A 19,278-nucleotide genomic window follows, 5' to 3' on the forward strand; every position below is an offset into this window, starting at 1 on the left:
TTACACGTCACAACGAACTGGTCACAAAGGCCGTCATTCTATTTACAAAATGTGCACAAGTGGTTGATATAGGCTACCATTAGCATACACACAATGCAGACAAAATAAGAATTTGAGCTTTAATTTTGTTTATTTTAAGAGCGAAAAATGGCAAGCGATGGGAGCAGAATGTACTGGTCGACCGAAGACATAAAGTGTCTTCTGCAAGTTTGGGGGGAGGGATCGATTCAAGCGCAATTTGACGGGGTTGTACGAAACGACGAAATTTACCGAACAATTGGCGAGGAGTTAAAAAAGGTGGGTATTATTAGGGATGTCAAACAAATTAGGGAAAAAATTAAAAAGTTGAAACAACAGTACAGGGTCGCAAAGGACAATAACAATCGCAGCGGGGCAGGACGAGCCAAATTTCAGTGGTTTGACACAATGGACGAGATACTTGGCCATCGCCCTGGGAATGACCAAAGTCTGCTAAGAAACTCTAGTGCTGCTACAGCACCCCTGGACGACTCGGGAGAGGACACACTCCTTGGTAAGAATTAACCTGATACTCGTCAATGAAATACTGTACACTAAACCAAAAGATTACGAAACACAAGCCTGACCGTCTAAAAGTTTGCAACAGACCTCGGCTATGCACATTGTTGTGTCACTCACTCACCAATGTTGTGTTTTGTGGGTAGGAAGGAAGAGGCTTTGTGTATAAATATATAAACTTTACTTAAAGTAATCCCATAGTATGAAACATCACATCGTAAGCAGAAGCAAGTGTGGTACGAGACTGGTATAGTCAGTGTACTGTCTTCTTCTGATGTCTACGGTTAGTTACCGTAGTGGCTACAGTACTTTTAGTCCTACTATGCCACCTAGTGCCGTAAGAGGACACAACACACATATATACTGGTAATACTCTTTCAAACTACAATTCAAACGAAATGCATTCTTCTTTCTCAGATAATTTCGAAACAACAATTGACTGGGATGCAGTGGAGGACCTGATGAGCCCATCCCCTCCACCACCTGCTACACAGACAGCAGGTAAACAACTGTTTTGCTTTATGCTGCTGGGCTGGGCATGTGTTGTGCTACATGTAAATCACAGCATGCAAAGTACGCTATCGCCCCCCTGTGACTAAAATAAAAATTAAGGAGACAGTGACTAAAACCATATCTTCATAGGTTCAGCAGAATCAGGACCAGTGAGGGGCTCCTCCACTCTCATCCCAGCAAGAACCAGACCTGGTAAGTGACATCTCACTTCCTCAGATTTTGATGTACCTGAACATTTTATTTCTATTATTTGGTTTACTCAGTTTGACTTGACCATTTTCAAGCACTTCACCAAAAATTCAAGATTTTTGACAACCTTGAAAACACCTCTTTGAAATTCAAGCATTTTCAAGGAATTCAAGCACCAGTGGGAACCTTGTAAATTACTAATATATTAAATGTCTGCATGTTGTCATTCCAGCAAAAAGGAAGGTATCGGCCTCGGCACAAGAACTCATAGATTTTTTCCGAGAGACTGATGAAACTCTCTACGAGAGAGAGGCTGCGCTGCGTCGGGAGGAGCAGGACCGAGAAGATAAGAGGAGGGAGATGGAGTTGGCTGCAAGGAGGGAGGAGAATACAGCGATCGTGTCGGTGCTGACACAGCTTGTTAATGTGTTGAAAGATAAATAAATTAGTATTGGTTCTGTGAATTGCCCTCCTTTTTATTTTATTATTGATCTAAAGTAAACTCTTACTCTTATTACTCTTAGGCCTATTACTCAAGAAATCTTAATGCTGATTATAAATAAGAGACCATCAATACCATAATGTAACTGCAATTGTAAATTTAATTAGTAATGTTCAGTATGTTTAATAGTAGTATTAAGTATTTAATATTTTTCTTCAAAGTTCCTTATTGAGATACTTGATGATGGCCTTTCTGATGTCCTGGCCTGAGAGGGGGTCTGTGACTGGTCCAGACATGGCCTCTGGCTCTACAACTGTCCACTCTACATCGAAGGTCTCACAGTGCCTCTCACACAAATTGTGAAGCACACAGGCTGTCAGCGTGATGTCCTTCACAAGCTCGATGTTACAGTCATTACGTTTCAGGAGGCACCTCCACCTCCCTTTCAGACGCCCAAAGGCGTGCTCCACCACCGCCCGGGCTCTGCTAGTTGTGAGATTATACAGCCGCTGGCCTGCTGTCAGTCTCCCATTGTCGGGATATGGCTTCAGGAGCCAACTGTGTATAGGGTAGGCAGAGTCCCCCAAAATGTAGTATCCTATGTCCATGTCCCCTACCCTCTTTAACCTCCCTGGGAAGTATCCATTTGTTGCTGTTTGGTAAAAAGCAGATCTGCCTAAAATTCTCGAGTCGTGTACACTTCCAGGGGTACCCACATTAAGATCCCAGAACTGCCCCTTTCCGTCTACAACTGCTTGTAAAACAACGGAGTGCCACCCCTTCCTGTTGTTGTAATCCCTGGAATACTTTTTGGGCCTCACAATTGGGATGTGGGAGCCATCAATGGCCCCCACACACTGTGGGAGGCCCCACCTCTCCTCAGAGTAGCTGGCATGGGCCTCCAGCTCTGAGGCTGTAGGCAATCGTATGAACTTGGGCATTAATTTCTTAATGACCTCTCTACAAAATTCCTGAAGGCACACACACACTGTCGCCCGGCTCACTCCAAATAAACATGCAACCACACGATACTCAGATGTACTGGCCATCTGAAATATGGCAATAGCGACTCTTTTCTCCATAGGGATGGCTAGCCGGAAAGATGTATTTCGCCTTGCGATGGACTGGCCGATGGATGTGCAGATGTAATAGTAGGTTGATCTTGAGAGGCGAAAGTTCTGTATCCATTCTGCCTCGGAAAAATTACATGCTATATCTGTCCACCAGTTGTCTGACCTCCGAAGGGACTGGATGGATCTGGGTCTAAGAGCTTTGGAAAAGACCTGCAATATAAAGGGGTTTACTTAGACTGTAGCCTAGGCCTATTCATCATGCAAAGCCTATAGTTTAGGCCTACTTAGAATAATTAATATAATCAGTTATTGATGACGAATTATTACGTTTATCATTTGTAATTGTGTAGAACACTGCTTCTAAAATAACATTCATGTAATGATTTCTTAGCCTAAATTGTAATTACGACTATTCCACAGGGGGGGCGCTAAAGTAAAAGCTGTAGCCTAACAGATTTAGTTGTATGAGCTACAAGGAGACATGCGTGTTTACTTCCCGTAGTGTTTCAGAGTGAGTGGACATGGTGATTGCACCGTCGTGATTGCTACCAAAGAAAATGGAATATTGTACTGTCTATTATGAATAAAAAATGTAGTAGGCCTATGATAATGGTAATGATATAATAACAATACTAATAATAATAATAATAAATAGATATACTAACAGCATACTTGTCTTTTCGTAAATGCAATGTTAGCTGTGAAAGCTTCGTGTAGCAGTTGGCAGTCAAGTGTCTGCGTACAAACACCTGTAGCCTATTGCAAAGTATGGAATCGCTTATGTGATGAAAAAAAAGGTCAGTGCAGTTCTTACAGTAGCCTAATTATTAACCTTAAACCGCCTTAGACGGGAAATGTGTGATATCAGTGCTACACTACTCAGTATTGTAGGCTATATACATAAGTCGTAGCTACGAGAATCAGCTGTGATTTCCAGCTGTGTAGCATACCATATGTCGCAGCCTCCTCAATTTCACCATCCGTTTAAACCGGATCCCTCTTGCAATAAGTCTGTATCTCAATCGCCGTTCATTCTCCTCATGTTGAAGGCGACGAGATGTCATCACCCTACGTGTGAGGGCAATTACTAGTAAAATAAGGGTAGTTATCTGAAATGGCTCCATATTTGTTTGTTTGTTTACTTGTTACGTACTTGTCTTGGAATGTTGCAACATCTGTTTCTATGGCCTCTACGTTGGCCCTTAGATACAGGCCTACGCAGTATAAACGGGTCAGGAACTCTGGCCCTGGGCTTAAAGCCCAGGGCTCAAGTTCCTGGGCCTAAGTTCCTGGGCCAATGGCCCGCAGTATAAACGGGGCTATTGTTGCTTACTTGTTCGATCGTCTCTGGTAACGGACAATGTTGAGGCTATGCAACGACTTGAAATCGGCATTTACTCCATACTTTACTCCATATCGTGTAGTTTCTAAACACAAATATGGACGCGTTGGAAATAAAACACAGTCAGCCTTCTGACTCTGGAGAGGAGAGCGAATGTAATACATCGAGGGCACAAGAAGTGAGATCAGCATCTCGGTCTGTTACTGTAACAGAGGAAGAATTAGGCAAGCTGGAATTAGCCACATTTTCAGTTGAAGAAAATACGGCACGCCAGACACGGTGGGCTGGCAATTGCTTAATGGAGTGGTTACAGCAACAAACCATAAAAGTGGATTTTGCTGATGTTTCTAAAGAGGAGTTGAATCAGATACTACGACAGTTTTATGGCTCCATCCGTACCGCGAAAGGTGAGTTCTACAGTGTTACAAGTTATGTGGGACTGCGTGCTGGACTCAACAGGTACCTTCGTAAGCCACCGCTGAACCGTTCATTTTGCATAGTGAAAGACCCTGAGTTCAAGTCTGCAAACAATGTATTTTTTGGACTAATTAAGACCATGAGACGGGAGGGCAAAGACCGTGGTAGCCCTACGTCAATTTCACCCTCTGACCTGAACATCATCAGAGAATGTCTCGCATATAAACCCAGTCACCCAAGTGGACTTCTAAACAAAGTGTGGTTGGATGTTCAACTTTATTTTGGATATTTAGGTACAGCTGGCAACAGATCACTTCAAAAAGATTCTTTTGTATTTCGAAGAGACATCATAGGAAGGAAATACTGCACTTTGTCACTGAATGAAGCAACCGAACCTCACAAAGGCACAACACAAAGGGGCAGTGAGAACAATCGTGGACGTATGTTTGCCAGGCCAGGAGACAGCATGTGCCCTGTTGCATCCCTGGAGAAGTACATTAGTAAATTGCCACCTGATGTGCCGGCCTTTTTTCTGCACCCCAAGAAATTTGCCTCAGAAATGGAACCTGTATGGTACCTTCCAAACCCCATTGGGCGCAACAACCTTTCCAAGATGCTTCCCAGGATGTGCAGAGAGGCTGGGACTGAGCAGATATACCCAAACTTTTGTTTACGAGGGACAAAAGTCAACCCTCCCCCTGAAGTAAACTCTGACGCCTACGAGACCACTGACAGTGGACAGAGGTAAGCCAATTGCACTAAATAATGATAGTTTCTTACTGTACCTACTTACATTGTTGAACTTAATTTTCATAACTGGGAGGATATGATGCATTCTGGATAAATCGGTGGTTTGTTTTGCGTCATTGATATTTAAGCATGCAAACCAGGGATGGAAATAAGCACCCGTCCACCTGCCAATGACGGGTGAATTTGACCTATGGCAGGTGAGATATGTCAACCCAACCCACCGGCCTTGACGGGTTAAAAAAAATCTTCAGGCGCTGAATTATACGCAGCATCCAACATCAAATGTTTAAGCAAATTGGTAATGAAAAAAGTTATTGCCATCACAATAACTGCATGTATGACCTCTGAAACAAAAGTATTGAGCAGAAAAAGATCTTACTTGGCATTACAATGTTTGGAACGGTTGAATTATGATCTGGTAAAAATGGTGACTGGTAAAAATTGTGAGTGACTGGTAGATTTCATTTTTTGGTAGACAGTGGGAAACATTTTTGAGTTCCACCCCTGATGCAAATTTAATACTGAAAAGTTTGGATGCTAGATATTCAATGGATTCTTCCTCATGTGTTCTTCTGCTATGCAGGTTTATCGAGTTTCCTGGTCACTTCCAAAACATCTTTCAGGAGCTGAATAACCAGCGCACCCAGAACCGTCTGTGCGACTGCATCGTCGCTGTGGGGAACCAGTACTTCAGTGCCCACCGCTGTGTCCTGGCAGCTTACAGTTCACACTTCCGTTCTTTACTGTGCAGCACAGATACAAGCCAAACCTTGCACTACGTCATCGGTCCAAATGGAAACATGAGACTCCTGCGGCTGGATTCAGAGGTCGTGACCCCTGAGTCGTTTTCAAAGCTGCTGGATATGATGTACACCTCTAAGCTCCTACTGGATATGTCCAAAATCACAGACCTGTTGTTGGCTGCCTCATATCTGCACCTCAGCACAGTGGTCAAGGTCTGCAAGGAAACTCTCAACTCCAACAACACTCATAACGCATCACTGTCAGCACATGTGGCTGTCACACCGCAAACCAACCCTCCCGAGGCGCAGCCAGAGGCGTTTGACAGTAGCACCACCAGCGAGGACGAGGAGTGGGAGCCGACACGAGCGAATCCAACCACCACCCATAGGCCAGGTCATCCAAAGAAGCCCAAGCAGGCTCAGTCCAGCAAGAAATTGTATAACAACAACAACAGGCCACGTCTCCACATGTCTCTGGAAAGCAAACGACAGAAGTTGAGTGGTGGAACACCACCAGTGGTCCAAGGCATTGGGTTGGCTCCTACTGTCTCTTCTGGGACTGCCCAGCCTGAGCCAGAGTTGGAGGAAGGCTTTTCAGAGTTCGAGTTTGAATATGAAGTGCCTTCTTCTGACATGGAGAGCTGTGATCTTGAAGAAGACATGCAGACTGGGGAAGCCAGTGGAGCTACGTTGAAAGCCGAAGATGACGAAACACGGATCATAGAGTTGAAGCATGAGAATGGCATCGACAGTAACCTTCTGACTTTGAATTCCAAAGGGACAGCAGATGGACTAAGCCTGAGTACAGCAGAGTCATCCAGCTCTTGGACTCTCAGCCCCAATGTCATGAAGGTGGTTGGGATTTCCAGGTCAGTGCCTGGTTCTGACAATCTGACTACTGTGGAAGTGTCAAACAGGACCACGCAGAGCACAGAAGGTGCAGCAGGGTCAACCTCAAGTGCCTTGGTGCAACAAGTAGTCACAGCAGAAACAGGAGATGCCGTGGCCTTGCCATCTGTAAAGAGCGGCTACGGGCCCGGGGAAATGGTAAAGGTCGCAGGCCGTAACGCTGCTCTCCAAAAGCTGCAGCCCGTTGCACAGACTCCTGTAGTGACGCCACTCAGACCACCCTCACAACGCACCAAAGCCATCGAGTCAAGACTGCGTGGCTACCGCCACATTGTCCCCAAATCCCCCTAAAAAGAAGTGTGTATCTATATGTTCATCCCTCCATCGAGGGGTGAATGGCGCTTGAGGAACACAAGATGATTTACAGTGTCAAAATCGATTAACCTATTTGTAAAAAGAATTGTTCTATCTTTAAAAGTTAAAAGGCAGTGAGAGGCACTTCAGAACTTACTTTGTCACCCTCCGTCAATAAATTAGTTGCATAGATGTCTATTTCACCAACATGTTTAATTAGAAGAGGGACCGTTTCCACTGCCTTGATTTGCCCTTATTTTACTATCAGCAGGCATCATTAGATTATCTCGAGGACCAACTTCACGTCTTTCCTTAATGTCCAAGAACTGTACCGTTCACAATTCCACCCTTGCAATGGGCCTTGCAAAGGATCTTGCCTTACTGAATTACCTCATATCAGAGGCTACCTTCATGTAGAACGCCTCACTCTCTTGGTTTTATAACTTGGTAGATAGTGGCAAATAACAGGTGTGTTTAAGACACCTTATTATAGCATCCATAAGTTAAAGTCACGAGTGAGGATATGTGGCAATCAAGAGGCAGCCATTAATGAATTCACCTGAATCTGTTTTGATACTCAATGTAAACACAAAGACAACGGAACTGACTGTTGAATGTAAAACACAATCATCAAAACAGTTATTGAAATGGTATGCAGAGAATTTAGCCGTGCATGGACGGCACCCAATTAGATTGAGTAGGGTAAGTTCTATGTTGGTTCATGCCTATTTCTTCAGTAAATTTAAAGATGTCACGTTATACAACTTTTTTATTTTTCAGATGAGATTGTATTTTATAACATTTTTGTTTTGTTTGTCTCATAGGTGTATGTTACTCTCAGTTTCAGCCTATGTAGGTCACTCAGATGTACTGTAAAAGCAGTTCCTTAATTAAAAGAATATAACATTGTTTGTCTGATTCTGAATAGCCTATGTTTAGAAGATAACGCCCGAATGGCTGTTACATTGCCAGTGCTGTAATGCCTTTTTAATGATATTCTTAGAACAGAGTTCAAAGTATTGACTAAATTGGTTTTGTATGTATTTTGATTGATAAACCAGCCTAAATGTATTGGATGTCTAATTTTTCATCGTCCAGCAGGTGGCGCTGGTTTACCAGGCTAGAAATTGTATCCTTGTTTTTACAACTAAGTGAAACTACACATTCACCTGGGGCCTTGAAATTACTTTTTGTGTGTGTCAAAAACCAAAACAGCAATAGCTTAAAAAAAAACATGTTAAAAAGGTTGAATACACAGCCTGGCAAAAAAGGTCAAAAAACATTTGGTGTTACATTGTTTCCATAAACTGCCTCAATGTCTGAAATTATTTCTACATAGAGTTCCAGTAAGTTTTAACCAACATCCTGTATTTTTCAATGACGGTAAAGTTTGAATGCTGGGTAAAGTTGTCTCCAGCACATCCCAAAGATTCTCAATGAGGCTGAGGTCTGGACTCTGTAGTGGGCAATGTACTGTATGTGTAAAAATGTCTTGAGCATCCGTTTTACATTGGCCACCAGAGACCTCAACCTCATTGAGAATCTCCGGGATATGCTGGAGAAGGCTTTGCACAGTGTTCAGACTACACCATCCTGAAAACAAGATCTGGATGAAAACACATTGCAACACTGGAAGGTAACAAATCCAGATATTGCGGATGTTTATTGAAACAACACAACGCCAAATATGCATCATAATCAAAGCTTAAGACTGTACAAAAACATATTAGTGTGTTTGATCTTTGTCTTGGTGGCAACTTTTTTTTGGCCATGATGAGTATGCACATGTCTGACACTGCCTCGATACATGACACCAACTTCTTATTGTTACTACATGAGGAAACCAGAGTTGCAGGGGTTTCTAATGCATTTAATTCACCACTAAAAAAAAGCAGTACATGAGAGAAGGAGTGAACATTGGTACATGGAGTGGTGTTGGTGCAGCTGCCTCATCTCTAGGAGTTCTTCAAGCAATAAGTAAGGCTCAGTCCACAGTTAAGAGACAATATGCACATATGCTCCCTTGTAGTCATCACAGTAGGAACAGAAATTCATGTAAGGATGGAATACAGACAGCGGAACATTCATTCCATTAAGAAATGACAATAACACTGCTGGCTATTGGGGAATAAACAACACATAAGGCCTTGGGTTTAATTTCTACATTAGTTCAATATATTAATTAAAGCGTTGGCATCTTTCCAAAAGATATATCTAGACAGACCCTGGTATCCAGGTCCCAAGTGAACTAGCTGATGTGCAGCAGGGGTGGGGAACCTATGTCTCAAAGGCCTTTTATAGCCCTTGAGGCCATTTTATCTGGCCCCTAGTGTCATTTTAATGTCATGCAGCATCACATGAAATATGACATTTTGTAAAAGAATATTAGAAATTACGTTAGCAATTTTCAGGGGATCTAGAGAAGGTGGGGTCTATTTAAAGGGGCTGCTTTCAATATAGGCCTGAAGTGCAGGGGGAAATCCTGGTTTGTGTTCATAGCATGGCCCTTGGAGGACTGTTATGGCCCTTGGAGGAATTTGAATTTGCCCCTCAAATTAAAAAGGTTCCCCATCCCTTGTGCTACAGTTTGCCCTAGCAAAGGGCAAAATACTTGTTAATGCCCTTGTGCACAGAACACACCAGTCAGACTAGATCTTCAGTTCAGTTGGCATGGCATCACCCGTGAGTCCAGACAGTAGGTTGTTGGCAGTCAGTTCCGCCATGATACCACGGGTGGCATAAGTGGCACTCCCAATATGGGGCAGTACGACTGGCAGGAGGAAGAGGAGAGAAGACAGGGAAAAGCATGAATATTTGTTTTGCTAAAATCTATACACATCATCATGAAGAAGCAGAATGATAACAAAGGTTCTGGTGGCACTGATTCATATTTCAGAGAGGGTAGTGAAGGGTAGATAAGATAAAAGACTTGAATATCAACCACCATGCCCATTCTTACCGCAGTTGCTGAGGGTGAGTAAGGGGTGATCAGTGGGTAAAGGCTCAGGTGTGGTGACGTCCAGGCCAGCTGCAGCAATAGTCCCACCAGACAGCGCCTCGTATAGGTCCTCCTGATTCACCACAGCGCCTCTAGAGGGCACACACATCACAGTTATTGGGGTAGGATGAATTTTCTCTCGACGTTACTGTCAACTCCTCAAGTCATTGACTCTGCAGTGGTCTATACTACAGTAATACCATACTATAATAGAACAGATGATACAACGCAACAGCACAATTATATCTGATGAAATGTAATGTGTACACCTAACACTTTTATGCTCCAGGTTGGATAGGAGAGGCCGTTAACAAGGCTATCTGACAAATATAATTTATAGGCAAGCCAGCTAGAGGTAAATGAAGGGCTTTTTTCTCCAGTCCTCCTTGGCAAACTCAAGGACGTGGAGATCCTGTTCAGCTCTTGTTCAAGATGACCTTGCTATGGCATTACACTTCGGCTTTCCCCTTACCTACTGGTGTTGATGAAGACAGCAGACTTCTTCATCTTGCTGAAGAAGGCTTTGTTACACAGGCCTTGTGTATCCGGGGTGAAGGAACATGACACGACGATGAAGTCACTCTCAGACGCCAACGTGTCCAAAGGCACTAATGGACAACAGGGAAAGTGTCACCATGGTGTCTCACTTGTATGAGAACTACAAGTATACTACTATATTCTGTCTTCACATCCCTTTCTGTTTCCCTTTAAAGGTGCAATATGTAACTTTAATTTTCAACCTTTTCTCAGCTGGTTCTCATGGGCACAAGTCCTAATCTCTTGCAGTGTCTCACGAAGTTAGCTTTGCAGGTCTTTTTTAGTTATTTGCTAACTTATGACTCACTAGCTGACTAGCTGACGATTAATTGACTTCAAAATGAAAGTTGCCTAGTACTCCTTCGCCTACCTCCATTGCTGTGTTGTCCTTACTTCACCCCTACCCCCTGAGAAATCCATTGTATGTTCTTTACATTTTAACAATCTACTTAATCGTGTACAAAAGTGTACTTAATCTTGATGTTCTAAGTTAACAGTATCTTCCTTACCAAATTGTCCGTCCACCTCCTTGGCCTCTGGCTTGGCCCCTCTGCCGGTGTACAGCAGCCGCTTCACCCCAAAGGGCATCAGACGTTTGGCTATGGCCAGGCCTACATGACAAGCAACACTGGTTATTATTGGATTGTTGTGTGTTTTGCACACACTTCTATCTAAAATGATTACAGTGTGCAAAGAAACCTTCAAGGATTTAGCAATAAACACGAAATAGAGTTGAATATTTTAAAAGCTACATCCAAGATAGCAGCAAGATATACAAAAGGAGAAAAATACCCATAACCTTACAGAAAACCTCGAAGAGGCTCGTACATTATGCAGTTGTAATGAAAAAGGATTCAGATTTTAAAAGAGTAACAACACTATTATGACTGTGAAGTTGAAGATAATAAATACATTCACAGACTGCTGACCGGGACTCTACCTATGCGGCCTAGTCCGATGACTCCCACGGTTGAGCCTGATAAACCGTATCCACACAGCCATAGGGGTTTCCAGGTGCTCCAGCCTCCACTGTAGAAAGAAGAGAGAGCATTATGTCAGAGCAGCAACTTATCTTCAGAGTATAAAGCAGAATACAGATTATATGCTGAAAAGTATCTGAAGTGAAGGTAGATATACAAACACTTATAAAATCAAAGTTATATATATATATATGCAAGTGTTGCAACAGCTGGACTCTCATGTTTGTTTACTGGGATGCATAAAATACACACACTCACTTTTTGACCTCCAGCACACCTTCTGGCAGTCGGCGGGCGGTGGCCAGCAGCAGAGCAACGGTAAGTTCAGCTGTGGCATCAGTTAAAACATCTGGAGTGTAGCCAACTCGTATCCCACTGCAACCAGTACAGAATTTGGAAAACATTTCAGTAGTAGTAGAAGTTGTATTTTAGCAGTTTCATTGTATTTCCAAGATAATCTGCATGTGCATATTGAAAATTCAGTCTAGACTGGTCCAGTGGTTATTTAAATCCTGTACCACTGTGAATGCGGTTTGTAGTGAGTATCCAATTCCATTCCAATAAGACGAGGCAATCACACCCAGGCCACAATTGGGTCATTTCACGTGAAATCAGACACTTTGGGACCCGACCGACCCGGATTTCGATCATACTTGGTGTGCCTTTTCAGTAGCAAGGTAGCACCCCAGAACTGCATTGGTTTGAATCTGACACTAATATTAAGGGAGAAACAGACTAGGAAAGGTTCACATGTGAGGGTAGGACACTATACATTCAGCCTTGAATATATCAGTCAGTGTTAGTCACAAAAAGATGCCTGTGGTGTTGTTTGAAAGCTCTTTTCTGGCTCTACATATTACACAATCACCTTGGAATACAACTACTCTCAGAATATGAATTATGATCAATTGAAAAATTAAAAATTGAATATCTAAAAAACTTATATTTTAAAATGGCCAGTTCCTTGTCCAAACGTAGCCGGCAATGTCATGAGCAGCACCTAAAATGCTGGTGTTCGGATTGTTATTCATTTCAGAGAGAAGTTGACTCACAAATATGGCATCATACAGACCACTTACTAATAATATGGTAATACCATAGTAGCATCACATGACAAAACAAAAACAAAACAAAAATGGTCAGTGTCCATGGTCCCAGGTTTCAGAAACTAAGGCAGATGTCCATTTATACACACCAAATGATGATATGTGAATGTTTGAACATTCCTTCTCTGTGTACCTGTGCCATCTTCCCTTTACCGTACTTTAAAGAGATAATCAATGGCTACACTCTCATTTTGTACTCTACCAGTGCATTTGAAGCAGCAGCTGTGTCTTTTGTAGATAATGTATAAGTATGTCCAGTTGCAGTTACAGGTTCCACTACCAGAAGCACATCCTGATGATCCATGACAAGTCTATCTGGTCTGAAGGGAAAAGTGAAGGATGGAGATGGCCCATGAGGATGCAGGAAGTTCAGTTTCACCTCTCCAGTGCTCGGCATACATTCCTCAGCACATGCTAGCCACCAGTTGCCATCATATACAGCTACAACATACCCTTTGATGCTTGAAAATGTAACACATTCCTTTACTGAGCTCACTCTTTCAACTCTGCCTTCTCTGAATGCTGAAAATGGCCTAACTTCCACTGTGTCCATTGACAATGGGCAGAAGCTGTGTAGTTTTTGAGTACCTGGAATAGTTCTTGCAGATTCAAACCTTTTCAACAGGTTCTCAGCTTCATGATGGTACATCTCTGTTGTGGCAAACTGGCAATGGATGTTCTTGACATTATCCTTGACTGACTCCCTTGAACCAGGAACGTTTTTAAAACTATAGTTTTGTAATTCAAGATGCTATTCAATCATTTCACTGGAACAACCAGTGCAGGCCACACTCCATCAAGATCACCAAGATCAGTTGAAACTGGGAAAAAAATCTGTTTTGTTGTTATTTCAGACTGCAACATTCATGATACAATTGCTGTACATCTGTTTCAGAAGCTCCTAATTCAGTTCCTCAGTGACACTTCATCAATGACAGAACGTCCAAAGAAGATCCTATATTTTTTCTGATGGCTGTGCTGCACAATATAAGAACCTTAAAAACACAACAAATTTGTGCCACCACGAGGCAGATTTTCACATACCTGCAGAGTGGCACTTTTTTGCCACATCACATGGCAAAGGTCCATGTGATGGCGTTGGAGGGACAGTTAAATGGCTTGCTGCACGAGCAAGTCTGCAACGTCCTATTGACAATTACATTGTAACGCCATACCAACTGTTTGAATTTGTCAAGGATAATGTCAAGAACATCCATTGCCAGTTTGCCACAACAGAGATGTACCATCATGAAGCTGAGAACCTGTTGAAAAGGTTTGAATCTGCAAGAACTATTCCAGGTACTCAAAAACTACACAGCTTCTGCCCATTGTCAATGGACACAGTGGAAGTTAGGCCATTTTCAGCATTCAGAGAAGGCAGAGTTGAAAGAGTGAGCTCAGTAAAGGAATGTGTTACATTTTCAAGCATCAAAGGGTATGTTGTAGCTGTATATGATGGCAACTGGTGGCTAGCATGTGCTGAGGAATGTATGCCGAGCACTGGAGAGGTGAAACTGAACTTCCTGCATCCTCATGGGCCATCTCCATCCTTCACTTTTCCCTTCAGACCAGATAGACTTGTCATGGATCATCAGGATGTGCTTCTGGTAGTGGAACCTGTAACTGCAACTGGACATACTTATACATTATCTACAAAAGACACAGCTGCTGCTTCAAATGCACTGGTAGAGTACAAAATGAGAGTGTAGCCATTGATTATCTCTTTAAAGTACGGTAAAGGGAAGATGGCACAGGTACACAGAGAAGGAATGTTCAAACATTCACATATCATCATTTGGTGTGTATAAATGGACATCCGCCTTAGTTTCTGAAACCTGGGACCATGGACACTGACCATTTTTGTTTTGTTTTTGTTTTGTCATGTGATGCTACTATGGTATTACCATATTATTAGTAAGTGGTCTGTATGATGCCATATTTGTGAGTCAACTTCTCTCTGAAATGAATAACAATCCGAACACCAGCATTTTAGGTGCTGCTCATGACATTGCCGGCTACGTTTGGACAAGGAACTGGCCATTTTAAAATATAAGTTTTTTAGATATTCAATTTTTAATTTTTCAATTGATCATAATTCATATTCCGAGAGTAGTTGTATTCCAAGGTGATTGTGTAATATGTAGAGCCAGAAAAGAGCTTTCAAACAACACCACAGGCATCTTTTTGTGACTAACACTGACTGATATATTCAAGGCTGAATGTATAGTGTCCTACCCTCACATGTGAACCTTTCCTAGTCTGTTTCTCCCTTAATATTAGTGTCAGATTCAAACCAATGCAGTTCTGGGGTGCTACCTTGCTACTGAAAAGGCACACCAAGTATGATTGAAATCCGGGTCGGTCGGGTCCCAAAGTGTCTGATTTCACGTGAAATGACCCAATTTTAAACTGGTCCATGAAAAGCAGGGCGAATGAAAAAAAGTTTTTACCTCGTGACCATTACTACACTAAATTATGCTAAAGCCTAGTTTTATCCATAGCCTACTACGTAACTCATCTTTTTTAAATTATCTCTTGCTTCAATGCTCAATTTCGTTGTGATTGGACTAATAATTAAAGACAAAAAAGAGAGATTTTCTATTCTAGTCCAGATTGAACTTTCCATACCGTTTCTTGATTTCATCTATAGCCAGGTGATCAAATCCCACGGACATGGTGCTGATCACCTTCAAGTTGGGGCCTGCAAAGTAATAATTTTGGCAATACTTTTACATGATATACAACAAGAACGTGAACCCAACTGTTTGAGATATTCTACATACCTGCAGCATCTAGAACCTCTGTATCAATTTTGTCTGACAGAAGACAGACAAGGCCGTGTGCACCTGTCACGCCCTTCAGAAGTTCTGCGCGAGGCACTGGCTCATCAGAGTCCCACACAGAGAGGTTACACCTGAGTGTCATGACAGGTGCAGGAGGCAACAAATTAAGTCATGCATAAAGAAGCGTGAGGCGATGAGAACGGTTATCTATTATGAAAATCTGTCAACAAAAAGGATTCATTAATGACGAAATGTCATTATTCTGAGGAGTTTCTGCAAATTATCTCTGCATAGAATGAGTCTTCGCATGCTGTGACCTTTTGAGAAATGCAATGCCACACATATCTGTGGTCTGAAGAAATACATAAGCAGAAAAGCAGGGAGAGAATATTACATTCCAGCTTGTCGAAGAATCTTCATCCCTTCCTGAGGAATTCGCCTCGTTACGAACACCTTCATAAGTTGCTGTGCGCTCATTCTGCAAAAAGCAAAGTGTAGCTTGGAAACTGAAAGATGACACCTTGGTACAATCGTCCGCCAGCTAATGCACAAAATATTGGGCGCTCCGTTTAAAAGGACAAACTGATAGCAGTGTGCACAAACAGACAAAAGTTGTGGTCAAGATATCACTCCAGTACTTTCTGCAACTATTTTTCCCCTTTTTATCTGAGGGCGCAGAATATGACGTGCAGGCGCATGTGAGTGACGTCAATGTGTGTGTGTAGTGTGTGTGTGGGGGGGAGGGGGCGGGGGACTAGAATACAAATACACCTTTTAGACCTTCTAAAGATGATATAGAATCTTTCTTTCTTGTGTCTGACCCAGTGGGGTACATCTCTATCTATCCATCTCTACGGCCCTGGACTGACCTAATGGGCATATAAAGGCATATAATTGTTCTGTGTTTTGCACACACTTCTATCTAAAATGATTCCAGTGTGCAGAGAAACCTTCAAGGATTTTAAAAGCTACATCCAAGATAGCAGCAAGACATACAAAAGGAGAAAAATACCCGTAACCTTACGGAAAACATCGAAGAGGCTCGTACATTATGCAGTTGTAATGAAAAAGGATTCAGATTTTAAGAGTAACAACACTATTATGACTGTGAAGTTGAAGATAATAAATGGATGTACACAGTGGTGTACATCTCTATCTATCCATCTATTAGGCTACACAGTGGTGTACATCTCTATCTATCCATCTACTAGGCTACGGCCCTGGACTGACCTAATTAGTCCATGGGCCGGAGCAGAAGTTGGTATCACCTGGGGTGGCAAAGTCTATCAATGTTTTTTGCAATCCTCCATGCCCGAGGGACATTATTTGGTATGATAGCCCTCTGGAAGTGGTAGCTTTCTTATATTTTTACTCACTTTTATAATGACACCCAGTGCATTTCACAATACATGCCTATATATGGATGTAGGCGTATGCAAGTGTCTGTGATGATGGGATATATTTTTATTGATGTTAAATCACATGTAGACACCTTAGGGATTTTAAAAATATACAGTTTTGATGGATAATGTACTTTGCTATGAATTATATAGGTCAAAATATATCCGTCATACACTTTTTCAGCAATATAATGCAAGGTTAGATTGATGCAGAAGCCTGTAGGAGGGTGGGTCAAATCCTAATACTTGTTATATCATATCTGTAGAGTGTGGGCTTTCAGAAAATATATGAGTTTGCTAGTTTAATATAAATTATACACCTATTTAGGCCAAAAACCCATAACTGTAACCCATAATAATGGATTTCAATGGAAATCAATGCATTTCAATGTAATCCCAAACACATTACATAACTAAGGTATAGAGGAATAAAGGAAGTTGGGAGATGTCACAATGCACATTATATCACATCTGGAGTGTGTAGACCTCGAAAAATAAATGGATTGGATAGCTTAATAGAAATTACACAGTTATTTTATACCCACACCTCATGGCCGTCCATTAAAAATCAATGCATTTCAAAGTACAATGTACTTTACAGAACTTAAGTACGGATAGAGGAAGTTGGGAGACCCCAGGGGGATAGGTTGGATTGCAACTTTTGCTATATCATATCTGGAGAGTGTGTGCTTTCAGAAAATACATGGGTTTGATTGCCTAATATAAGGTATGCTGATTTTAGGCCTCATAATTGTCCAATGGATTTGAATGAAAACCAATGCATTGCAATGTAATGCAAAGTATATTACAGAAATGTGTTGTAGAGGAATGTAGGAAATTGGTAGTTGTCCCAATGCATATTATATCACATCTAGAGTATGTAGACCTTTAGAAAGAATATGGACTAGATCAATGATTCTCGAACTTTAGGCCTGGGCCCACTGGTTGGCCCTTACTGTATTCCAGGTGGGACTTGAAATCATTTTCTAAAAATCAAAATCATATTTGTTTGTAGTGTATGTTTTGTTTTATTTATTCAGTCAGTGATGAGCCCTGAAGAAGAATGAACATTTCAAGGGGACCCCGAGTTGGAATAGGTTGGGCAAACCTGGATTAGACAGCTTGATACACATTACAGAGTTATTTAGACCCAAACCTCATAGCCGTCAATTGAAAATCAAAGCATTTCCAGGTAATGCAAAGTGCATTACAGAACTAAGGTATAGCTCAATGTAAGTTGACAGATCTCTCAATGCACATTATATACCTACTGTAGACCTTTGGAAAACAAATGGGCTTAATATGCAGTACAGTTATTTTAGACTAAATTATCTAGCCATTGAAAATCAAATCAAACTAGGCTATATTACAGAATGAAGGTAGGTCTAAAGTGTAATGGGGAAAACTGAAAGATGTGATTGCAATTGCACACACATCAGTTTCAAGAAACGTACACGGAGATCCTGCATAACAGTATTTTCATTTTGTCTGGAACTAAACTAGACCATTACTTTTTTTCTGAAAATGTGTCTTGACTTGCTGGGTATGTTGGGTGTGTTGACTGCTGTAGTGTCAAAGACAGATAAGACTAGGTACATCATGATACAGACAGAAATGGCATCAGGTGAGTCCTGTTTAATTTCATATGTGTTGTGACTGAGATGTTGGAGAATGAGTAAGTACATGATGAACAATAACTATACTACAGACTTGTGAGAACACCAACCAGCGGGAATATAACTCCACAAACATGATGGAGGGAAGAAGGAATCTCACAGGGATTTGATGATTCATCAAGGAAGAAAAGATATTCAAGGGAAACTAGTGCCTTGCATTGATTGTTGCCTCTGAGTCTGATAGAGTGAAGCACACAAAGTGAATTGAAATCATTGACTGCATGTGAAGTGTGTAGTGTGAAGTGGGGCGTAGAGCAGGTGGGGTCCTGATCTCTAAGGAAAAGGATACAAATGAACATCTGCCAGTTCAACACAATTTCCTCACTTACTATTTTGGAAATGAATCTCCTTTTCAGTGTTATTTCACAAAGGATGGCCAATCATGCACATTGATACTGTTCAAAGGGCGGCATGTCTGGGTAACACGCAGCATGACTTGACACTAAATCCAAACAGCAAAGCTGGAAAAAAGAACCTCCATGTAATCTTCCTGGATCTTGCTGATGTCTTTGGCGCCATGCCCCATGAGCTCAGTGATGTGCCCTCCATTTAAGAAAGTCCCCATTTCAACAGTAACTGGAAAGAGGAC

The 19,278-nt window shown here is 41.8% G+C and overlaps 3 protein-coding genes across 3 annotated transcripts; 2 read left to right on the plus strand and 1 right to left on the minus strand.

The window, feature by feature from the left end:
• Nucleotides 1-146: 146 nt before the first annotated feature.
• On the plus strand, nt 147-1,753 carry LOC134439053 (uncharacterized). Its single transcript, XM_063188869.1, has 4 exons — nt 147-532; nt 955-1,038; nt 1,180-1,242; nt 1,472-1,753. Exons 1-4 carry the CDS (start codon nt 148-150, stop codon nt 1,681-1,683), a joined length of 744 nt encoding a protein of 247 aa, XP_063044939.1. The 5' UTR covers nt 147; the 3' UTR covers nt 1,684-1,753.
• A 2,352-nt stretch (nt 1,754-4,105) lies between these two features.
• On the plus strand, nt 4,106-8,116 carry LOC134439389 (uncharacterized). The gene is made up of 2 exons (XM_063189322.1): nt 4,106-5,257; nt 5,847-8,116. Exons 1-2 carry the CDS (start codon nt 4,194-4,196, stop codon nt 7,204-7,206), a joined length of 2,424 nt encoding a protein of 807 aa, XP_063045392.1. The 5' UTR covers nt 4,106-4,193; the 3' UTR covers nt 7,207-8,116.
• A 725-nt stretch (nt 8,117-8,841) lies between these two features.
• grhpra (glyoxylate reductase/hydroxypyruvate reductase a) lies at nt 8,842-16,297 on the minus strand. Its single transcript, XM_063188015.1, has 9 exons — nt 16,008-16,297; nt 15,614-15,744; nt 15,459-15,531; nt 11,983-12,099; nt 11,685-11,773; nt 11,254-11,355; nt 10,680-10,815; nt 10,169-10,299; nt 8,842-9,979 (listed from the first exon to the last, which is right to left on the minus strand). Exons 1-9 carry the CDS (start codon nt 16,088-16,090, stop codon nt 9,858-9,860), a joined length of 984 nt encoding a protein of 327 aa, XP_063044085.1. The 5' UTR covers nt 16,091-16,297; the 3' UTR covers nt 8,842-9,857.
• Between the last annotated feature and the right edge of the window lie 2,981 nt (nt 16,298-19,278).

Source organism: Engraulis encrasicolus, chromosome 22 (assembly GCF_034702125.1).
Source record: "Engraulis encrasicolus isolate BLACKSEA-1 chromosome 22, IST_EnEncr_1.0, whole genome shotgun sequence".
Lineage (NCBI taxonomy): Eukaryota > Metazoa > Chordata > Actinopteri > Clupeiformes > Engraulidae > Engraulis > Engraulis encrasicolus.

Bases quoted from the DNA above. Each gene is read 5' to 3' on its own strand.
- LOC134439053 (XM_063188869.1), top strand. From the start codon at position 148: ATGGCAAGCGATGGGAGCAGAATGTACTGGTCGACCGAAGACATAAAG. The intron at 533-954 runs GTAAGAATTAAC...CTTCTTTCTCAG, and splicing joins GGGAGAGGACACACTCCTTG to ATAATTTCGAAACAACAATT. The intron at 1,039-1,179 runs GTAAACAACTGT...ATATCTTCATAG, and splicing joins ACCTGCTACACAGACAGCAG to GTTCAGCAGAATCAGGACCA.
- LOC134439389 (XM_063189322.1), top strand. From the start codon at position 4,194: ATGGACGCGTTGGAAATAAAACACAGTCAGCCTTCTGACTCTGGAGAG. The intron at 5,258-5,846 runs GTAAGCCAATTG...TCTGCTATGCAG, and splicing joins ACCACTGACAGTGGACAGAG to GTTTATCGAGTTTCCTGGTC.
- grhpra (XM_063188015.1), bottom strand. From the start codon at position 16,090: ATGAGCGCACAGCAACTTATGAAGGTGTTCGTAACGAGGCGAATTCCT. The intron at 15,745-16,007 runs GTAATATTCTCT...CATGACACTCAG, and splicing joins ATTCTTCGACAAGCTGGAAT to GTGTAACCTCTCTGTGTGGG. The intron at 11,774-11,982 runs GTGAGTGTGTGT...TTCTTTCTACAG, and splicing joins GGTGTGCTGGAGGTCAAAAA to TGGAGGCTGGAGCACCTGGA.